Genomic DNA, 10,085 nt, shown 5'->3' with positions numbered 1-10,085 from the left:
TTGTAGCTTTGGCTCAATCCATCGCGACTTCAGAGCTATGACTTGTGGCTTCAATCTACTCGTATCTTTAGGGATATAAAATTCATTGTGATCTGCTCTTTTACTGTATCTTCAGGAGGATAAGATCTGGTATCCTCGATTAGCTCTACTGTAACTTTAGGGATATAAAATCTGGTGTCTTCAATCAGCTCCAATATTTATTTTTTACTCGGCATGTGATCTTGAGCTCAACTCATTTCTCGCAATATGAATTGACTCTTTAAAAACAGACATTTAGAAACAGAAATTGAAAATAGCTCAGCACATGAGCCAATGCTCAACTCACCTCTCGCAGTATGAGTTGATTTTTTTGGAAAATATAAATTGAAAAGCAGAAATAAAAAATAAGAAATTAAAAGGCTCAACTCACCTCTCGCAATAAAAGTTGATTTTTTTGAAAAGCAGAAATTAAAAGGCTTAACTCACCTCTCGCAATATGAGTCGATTTTTGAAACATTCAAAAAAAATTGACAATACCTCAGCGTGTCCCGAGGCTCAACTCACCTCTCGCAATATGAGTTGATTTTTGAAACATCCAAAAAATTGACAATACGTCAGCGTGCCCCGAGGCTCAACTCACCTCTCACAATATGAGTTGATTTTTTTGATGAACCTAAATTAAAACTACCTCAGCGTGTTCCTGAGGCTCAACTCACCTCTCGCAATATGAGTTGATTTTGAAAAGCATAAATTGAAAAAACATTAATTGAAAATACCTCAACGTTCCCTGAGGCTCAACTCACCTCTCGTAATATGAGTTGATTTTTGAGAAGCGGAACTTGAAAATACCTCAGTGTGTAAGCCAAGGCTCAACTCACCTCTCGCAATATGAGTTAATTTTTTTTTGAAAGTAGAATTTGAAAATACCTCGGCGTGCCCCGAGGCTCAACTCACCTCTCGCAATATGAGTTGATTTTTGAAAAACAGAAATTGAAATTACCTCAGCGTGTCCTGAGGCTCAACTCACCTCTCGCAATATGAGTTGATTTTTGAAAAAAGCAGAAATTGAAAATACCTCAATGTGTCTTGAGGCTCGACTCACCTCTCACAATATGAGTTGGTTTTGACAAACAGAAACAGAAATTGAAAATACCTCAGCACGTGAGCTGAGGGTCAACTCACCTCTCGCACTATGAGTTGATTTAAAAAACAGACATAAAAACAGAAATTGAAAGTGACTCAACACGTGAGGCAAGGCTCAACTCACCTCTCGCAATATGAGTTGATTTTTTTTGAAAACAGAAATGAAACATCCACATACCAAAAGATGTCATCTAGTGGAGCTCAGTTGTCTTTTCCTTGATTCAGTATAACTAACATTACATCCTCTTGCTCCGCTGGAATACCTGTATATGTCATTCATGATGTTATCATGATATGCACATGTTTGTCTTAAATGCCTTTATGCCTATATGATTATGCTATGAGCTTTAGGCATGTTTGTCATATATCCCTTTTTCGTCACGATTTTCGACTCTTGACTTCCTCTTCAGTACCCGTACCCGTCCTCAAGCTTCACGAATAATCTGTGTTTCTCAGATATCACTCTTTTGCCCCTGGTTGAGCTTTGTCCTTGCGTTGAAGCTCTTGTACTTATCAAATTCTTACCCGGGTAATGCTTAACATTTCTTTTGTTTAGAGTATGTCATTTCACTATTTATCATGTAATTGAACCATATAATGAGATGTATGAAAATGGTCAGGTAGGGACAAAAGGATACCTCACATTTATTCATTTCAAATGTAGCAAACAAAGAAAGTTAACCAATGATAGTAAAAAGGGTGTCATAAAGAGGAAAGGGATTGCATTCAACGAATACAAATACTCTAGATATTCAATGCATGAACTCTTCCACGTTCCTCAATCAAGAATCTTTTCGAGCATGGCTTCTTGCGTAGAAGATTTCGAGCTTTCAGAAATGCTTCAGATACTGTAGTCTCACTATTTGACCCACCGTTCAAAATGCCTTGTTCTTTAAGCCAGTGCTTGCTTCATTAGAACGCCCTTTCGGGTTTTCATTCTAATCTTTTATGTTAATCAAGACGCACTTTTCGGGTTTTCACCTTGATCACCCCTTTTTTTAGGCATAATACTTCTTCACAGCATCTGAGTTCACTGGATTTGGTAACTCCTTCCCATCCATCTCAGTGAGAATCAAAGCTCCACCTGAGAATGCCTTCTTTACGATGTATGGTCCTTCCCAATTCGGTGCCCATTTTCCTCGCAGGTCTCTTTGTATTGGGAGAATCTTTCTCAGCACGAGTTCTCCTTCGTGTAATTATTTTGGTCGTACCTTCTTATCATGAGCCACGATCATTCTCTTCTGGTACATCTGTCCATGACAAATTGTCTTTAGATGTTTTTCTTCGATTAGGTTTAACTGGTCATATCGAGCTCGAACCCATTCTGCTTCCTCTAATTTCGACTCCATTAAGACTCGTAGAGAGGGGATCTCAACTTTGATAGGTAGCACAGCTTCCATTCCATAGACCAGAGAGAAAGGAGTTGCCGCCGTAGATGTCCGTACAGACGTGCGATATGCATACAAAGCAAATGGTAGCTTCTCGTGCCAGTCTTTATATGTCTCGGTCATTTTCCCAATAATCTTCTTAATATTCTTGTTGGCCGCTTCAACAGCTCCATTCATCTTTGGGCGATAAGGCGAGGAGTTATGATGCTTTATTTGGAATTGCTCACACACTTCTTTCATCATCTTGTTGTTTAAATTCAAGGTGTTATCTGAAATGATTCTTTCAGGCAAGCCATATCGACAAATGATTTCTTTTTTCAAAAACCTGCAAACCGCAGTCTTCGTCACATTGGCAAACGATGCGGCTTCTATCCATTTTGTGAAGTAATCAATAACTACAAAAATGAATCGGTGTCCATTGGAAGCTTTTGGGGAAATTGGCCCTATAACATCCATGCCCCCACATAGAAAAAGGCCACGGAGAAGTCATAACGTGAAGGGACAAAGGGGCTACATGAATTTTATCACCATAAATTTGACATTTGTGGCATTTTCGTGTGAAATTAATGCAATCGCTTTCCATCGTCAGCCAATAATATCCGAGTCTCATAATCTTCCTGGCCATAGTGAAACCATTGGCATGTGTCCCGCAAATTCCCTCATGGACATCTTTAAGTATTTTTTTGGCTTCAACAGCATCTACGCATCTCAAGAGCACCTGATCTTTTCCTCTTTTGTACAGGATGTCCCCATCAAGAACGAATCCCGCTGCCATTCTTCTGATTTTTCTTTTTTCGTTCTCGTTTGCTTGTTCGGGATACTTTTGATTCTTGATATATTCTAAAACATCATGGAACCATGGCCGTCTATCTGGCTCTTTTTCAATGTTGAAATAATGTGTAGGGACTTCATATATGCTCATTTGAAGAGGCATTATTTCTGTTTCTCTGTTTGCTTTGAACATTGAAGCCAAAGTGGCCAGGGCATCAGCCAATTGGTTTTCTTCTCGTGGGAGGTAATTAAAAGTTATTTCTAGATCACTGTATTTAACCAGTTTCGAATCTCTCACTTCCTAATCTCCACGGATTTGGTAAATTACCAAGGCTGAGTCTCCGTATACCTCTAAAGTTTTGACGTTTCGTTCAATAGCTGCACGAAGTCCCATGATACATCATATTCCGCTATGTTATTAGTACAGAAGAAGTTCAGCCTGGCAGTGAGTGGGTAATGGTTCCCCTCTGACGATACTAAGACTGCTTCAATCCCATGCCCCAATGCGTTCGATGCACCATCAAAGCTCATCTTCCATGACTTCTTTTTTGCTGACTCGCCCTCTTTTTCTGTAATGCACATCAAATCTTCATCCGGGAAATCAAATCTCAATGGCTCATATTCATCCATTGTTGGGGTTGCTATGAAGTCAGCTATTGCGCTTCCTTTTATTGACTTTTGACTCACATAGACGATGTCATACTCCGATAGTAAGATCTGCCACCGTGCCATTCTTCCTGAGAGTGCAGGTGATTCCATCATGTACTTTATTGGATCTAACTTTGAAATTAACCATGTCGTATGATACAACATATATTGCCTGAGTCTCCGAGCTACCCAAACCAGAGTGCGACAGTATTTTTCAATAGATGAATACTTTGCCTCACATTCAGTGAACTTTTTACTGAGGTAGTAGATCGCCTTTTCTTTCTTTCCTGACTCGTCGTGTTGCCCCAGTACGCAACTATATAATTTTCGAACACAGTCAAATACAATATCAATGGTCTTCCCGAAGTTGGCGGTACTAGTACTGGAGGACTAGACAAATATTGTTTTATCTTATCAAAGGCCACCTGGTATTCCTCATCCCATTCTCCCGGGTTATGTTTTCGAAGAAGCCGAAAGATTGGGTCGCATTGGTTGGTAAGTTGAGCAATGAATCGGGCGATGTAGTTTAACCTTCCTAAAAATCCTCTGACTTCCTTTTGCGTGCGCGGAGGTGGTAATTCTTGAATGGCTTTTATTTTATTTGGATCAACCTCGATACCTCTTTCACTGACAATGAAGCCCAGCAATTTTCCCGAGGTAGCCCCAAACGTACATTTGGCCGGATTGAACTTTAGCTAGAACTTTCTCAGTCTATCGAACAACTTCTTCAAGTTCACTACATGCGCTTCTTCCCCTCGAGATTTAGCAATCATATCGTCAACGTAAACCTCTATTTATTTATACATAATGTCATGGAATAACGTCACCATAGCCCTTTGATATGTTTCCCCAGCATTCTTTAACCCAAATGGCATCACCTTGTAGCAGAATGTTCCCCACATTGTTATGAAGGTAGTTTTCTCCATATCCTCAAGGGCCATCTTGATCTGATTATACCCCGAGAATCCGTCCATGAAAGAAAACAATGAATGTTTTGCTGTGTTATCCACCAACGTATCAATGTGTGGTAAGGGAAAATTATCTTTAGGACTTGTTCGATTCAGGTCACGATAATTCATGCACATTCGTACTTCGCTGTCTTTCTTTGGTACCGAGACTATGTTAGCCACCCATTCTGGATATTTGGAGGCTTGTAGGAAGCCAGCATCAAATTGCTTCTTGACTTCCTCTTTTATCATCAACAACATTTCAGGTCTCATCCGTCTTAGCTTTTGTTGAATGGGCTTGCATTCTGGTTTTAATGGGAGTTTGTGGACCACTATCTCTTCATCCAATCCAGGCATGTCCTGGTATGACCATGCGAATACACCTTTGTACTCGAGGAGCAAAGCAATCAAATTATACCTGGTGCCCCCTGAAATAGAAGTCCCAATATTCAATTCTTGCTTCCTTTCTTCAGTTCCCAGATTTATTGTTTCAACAGATTCCTGATGAGGGAAAATCTGTTTATCCTCTTGTTCCACTATTCTTAGCAAGTCAGGAGACGAGACATAGTCTTCAGCATTTTCTTCGGCTTCAAATTCTCCTAAACAAACAGCCTTCTCAAAATCGATTTCAGGACTCGTAACGGGTTTGTTTATGCTGTTGACATCTGAGCACCTGAAAGTTGAATGGAAAAGGAAACTATAGAAGGGCATCCGAGTATTGGAACCAACAAACGAAATGTTATGGCATGGCATGAGGCAAATGTAAGGATTGGCTATGAAATGAGAAAATGATTATGAAATTAGTGATAATGTGAAAGATTATGACAAAATGCATTTTCATTGATATTCATTTGAATGATAAAGAGCGAATACAGACTCTTACAAAAGAATTCTATTATATCTAAGGACATAACAGAATGTTAATGTTTGAGCATTACTCTGAAGACTTATAAACTACAAGAAGATCCTCGGCAGTCCAATTGTTCAACCTGAAACCCAGAGGACAAGGGCATATCCTTGAGACGTCTTTACTTGCGTTAGCTCCTTTGCCAATGACGTTTATACTGATATTCTGAAAACGTTTTTCGATCATTAACATTGTGCCTTGTGCATTATCCTGCCCCGGGTATATCATTCCCGCAGACGTAAATGTTCTTGATAAAAGAGGGAATTCCATAGGCTCCCATTCTGGTTCTCGGCCTAAGGTTCTCGCGATCCTTCTTTCCTGATCTTTCTTCCACTGCCTTCTTCTTTGATGCATGTCCGACTGGAAACCTAAACCGTATCGGGCCTTGTGGTGTACTGGCCTTAGAGCCTTAACTATTCCTTGCAGATATCTCCCTAAACCTCTTCTCGCTCGAGCTCCCCTTCCTATAGTCAACTTGATACCCATCTTGGTATTTCTCGACAGTTTTGGCTCGGGAATTTTGTTACCCTCAGCGATGAATGTGGCATTGAAAAATTCAAGGGATCGGAAGAAACATTCTACTGCGTCTTTGCTTACTTCAAGGTATGGCGCATCAGCAGAGATAGATGCGACAATGACTTCTTCTCCCTCGACAGTGACCAAACAACCATCCATGATAAATTTCACCTTTTGATGGAGGAATGATAGGACTACTCCAGCAGAATGGATCCAAGGTCTTCCCAGAGACAATTGTATGATAGTGTAATGTCTATGACTTGAAACTCAACATCGTATATGTAGGGACCCACTTCTAGAGGGATCTCGATTTTTCCCATAACTTCTCGTCTTGTTCCATCGAATGCCCTTACTGTAGAATGGTAGGGCCTTAGATAGGACAAATCCATCGGAATCCTGGAAAGTGTGGCCAAAGGCATGACATTAAGTGCCGATCCATTGTTAATGAGCACGTTCGGTATTATATAGCCCTTACAACGGGTTGTGATATGCAATGCTTTCACTGAGCCTCTACCATTGGGCGGTATTTCATCATCACTAAAAGAAATGAAATTATCCGCATTCAAGTTGTTCATCCATCTATCCAGTTTTTCAATGGATACATTGTTTGCCACATAAGCTTGATTTAACACTTTCAGCAGAGCGTTCCGGTGTGGGTCTGAATTTAACAGCAGAGATAATACCAAGATTCGCGTTGGCTGCTTACTCAATTGTTCTACCACGTTGTACTCACTGTGCTTGATAAATTTTAAGAATTCATGTGCTTCCTCCTCGTCCACAGGCTTTTTAGCTTCTTGTTTCATGCTCATCTTCGGTCACGTGCATCAGTGCTTTTCCTTTCTTTTCAAGTCACTGTTCTTCTTCACCTCCTTCGAATAACATCTTCCACTACGAGTGAAATGACCTACTTCCCCGATGCTTTCAGTCATGGCTTTGGGTTTTTCATCTTCAGGTATGACGATATTAACGTCATATTTCCATGGTACTGCTTTATTGTCCTTGTAAGGGAAAGGAGACGGTACTTCAATTATCATTTTTGGTCTCACCGGTTCTTTCCTTTCATCGTAATAAATTACGAATGGTCGATCGGCGCTATACGAAAAACCTGACGATTGATTGTCAGAGGCACATACTTCTTTCTCATTGGCCTCTCATTCATTAATGATCTCAATCTCCTTATTATCTATCCGGTCTTGCAGTAACCTTCTAAATTCCTCACATGATTGAATGTCGTGCCCTACAATTCCATAAAAACCACAAAAAACCTAACATTCTTTTCTGAGATTATCGTCAGGGCGACAGAGCAATCCATTCTTAACCAGTGCCTCCCAGATTTTCTGCAGAGGCGTCCTTATTTCTGAAACACATCTTCTGACTTGCCATTCATATTCTTTCCCTACTGTGCTCACATTCCCTTCAGTATGGTTAGGGAACGGGTTCCCAGTTGCATTACTGGCACTATCGAATCGTAGGATACCCGCATCAATTAGTCCTTGAACTCTTCTCATAAAGGCTAGGCAATTTTTCGTAGAATGTCCCTGGTTTCCCGCATGGTATGCACAACTAGCATTTGGGTCATTCCATTTCGGGTATGGGGGCCTCAAGGGTGCCATATAATGCGGGGATATCAATTGCTTCTCCAAAATTTTTGGGTATAGTTCCCCATATGACACAGGAATAGGGGTAAATTGTGGTCTCTCGGAATTGGGTTTTGCTGGCCTCTACTCATTTTTCGGTTGACCTTGGGCGGGTATTGTATTTTGTGGGAATATGGCGGTTGGTCTCGGGTTACTTGTGGCGTAAACGGGGTAAGAAGAGTAAGGAGGCGGTGTTTGGTAGTAAGGGGTTTGAGGAGGATAATAGAAATTCAGAGGTGGGTAATTTCGAGGTCGATGTTGGTTTGGATACGGATTAGGGGTATAACGGCTTCCAATTCCCACCATGTGGGTTTCTGGTTCTTTCTTCTTCATGGGCGCTACCCTTCTTGAACTTTCTTGACCTTCCATTCTACCGCTATTGACGGCGTTCTCCATAAGCTCACCGGATATTACAATATCCGCGAAGTCCTTCGTGGCGCTTCCCACTAGTTTGTCATAAAACGACGTCTTTAAGGTGTTGATAAAAAGGACGGTTATCTCCGTTTCCATTACTGGGGGTTCCACATGGGCTGAGACGTCCCTCCATCTCTGCGCATACTATCTAAAAGTTTCTGACGGGATTTTCTCCATCATTTTTAAAGTCATCCGATCAGGCACCATATCTGATACATGCTTGTACTACTCACAGAATGTCGACGCCAAGTCTTTCCAAGATCAGATCCTTTCCTTACTGAGCTGGTTGTACCACCGAAGAGCCGATCCTACTAGACTATCTTGAAAACAATGTACAAGTAGCTTATCTTTGTTCACATAACCGGTCATTTTTCGGCAAAACATGACAAGATATGCTTTTGGACATCTTGTCCCATCGTACTTTTCGAAATCAGGCACCTTAAACTTCGGAGGCAGGATTAGGTCAGGTACCAAACTGAGTTATTTAGCACCTAGTACCGAGAAGGCTTCAGTGCCTTCTATTGCCTTGAGTCTTTCTTCCAAACTCCTATACTTCTCTTGAGCCTCGTGATCATCTATTTTCAACTTGGCTATTTCGGCCGGATCATCTAAATCTGGAACTAAAGGATTGGCAAGGGTTGCTCCGGGATTTGACATAAATGTTCCTTGCCCTAGATGAGCAAATGGCATAGGTCGTTGTTCCAAGCCTGTGGATTCCCCTTGAGTATACCCTCTTTGTGCTACGTGGGCATGTGGTGGAGTGAATCCTGGGGGATAGAGTGGATCCTGGTCATGATTAATTCTTGATTGAGGTTTCATACTGTCGGGGTTCTGCATGGGTCATTTTCCTTTAACCAAAATTGACATCATCTCCATCATTCTAGCCATTTGATCCTTTTGTTCAAGTGATTCCTCTCAAGATCTTACTATTAAATCCCTCGTTTCTTGCTGTGACTTAGTCAGTTGTTCTTATAATTCCTTCTGGACTCTTTCCATCCTTTCGATTCTTTTATTGAATTCAGCCTCCATTGCTCTAGCTTGTTGACATGTTTTATACGAATGGCGTGGTTCCAAATTTGAAGTGTTGCAACTGCGAATTATATGATTCTAACCTAAGCGAATGATTATGGGATATGTATATGCAATGAATGAATGAATAAAAGTTGAATGAATGTCAGTCATGAAAAAAATGCGAGAAATTGGTGTTGATCTCGAGATAGTCCCTGTTAGGCATTTCATTCATCAAAAGAGTTCATTACAAAATATTTCACCTTTTTTTATTCTGCCATTACACAAACTTCCTAGCTATATCGCTATATTTCTTTACTCGCTCTAAGAACTCCGATATGCTCGATTGTTGGCTCGGCGGGAATTGGCAACTGAGATCCTCTGCTTCATCTAATAGTTGTACCATGTGCACAGCTGCTTCACAGATTTTGTTGATCAAAAAGCCAAGTTGCATTTCTTTTTCTTGGAGGTCCGTTTTATAAGCGTGAGTGTCTCTATCATATTGATTATTCTTTTCTTCCAAGGCTTTTAAGAGAGTATCCAATTGTTGCTGACGAGCTCGCAACGCATCTTCTATATCCCGTACTCTTTCTCTTAAGCTTTGACGTTCAGATTGATTGGTTGTCCATTTGGTTGACATAGCTTCGTATTCGGCGCTTTTCTTTCTCAATTCTATCATAACCCGCGCAGCCTCCTCCTTCTCTGCCCTCTTTTTCCAAAATTCCAT

At 40.8% G+C, this 10,085-nt stretch overlaps 1 protein-coding gene across 1 annotated transcript; it reads right to left on the bottom strand.

Annotated features, from left to right (window-relative positions):
- Positions 1 to 9,638: 9,638 nt before the first annotated feature.
- On the bottom strand, positions 9,639 to 10,085 carry LOC107895423 (uncharacterized 27.7 kDa protein-like). The gene has a single exon (XM_016820707.1). It carries the CDS (start codon positions 10,083 to 10,085, stop codon positions 9,639 to 9,641), a length of 447 nt encoding a protein of 148 aa, XP_016676196.1.

This window comes from Gossypium hirsutum, chromosome A10 (assembly GCF_007990345.1).
Source record: "Gossypium hirsutum isolate 1008001.06 chromosome A10, Gossypium_hirsutum_v2.1, whole genome shotgun sequence".
Taxonomy (NCBI): domain Eukaryota; kingdom Viridiplantae; phylum Streptophyta; class Magnoliopsida; order Malvales; family Malvaceae; genus Gossypium; species Gossypium hirsutum.
This window is presented reverse-complemented; position numbering and strand designations above follow the sequence as displayed.

Coding starts and splice junctions, on each gene's coding strand:
- LOC107895423 (XM_016820707.1), bottom strand. CDS start 10,085: ATGGAATTTTGGAAAAAGAGGGCAGAGAAGGAGGAGGCTGCGCGGGTT.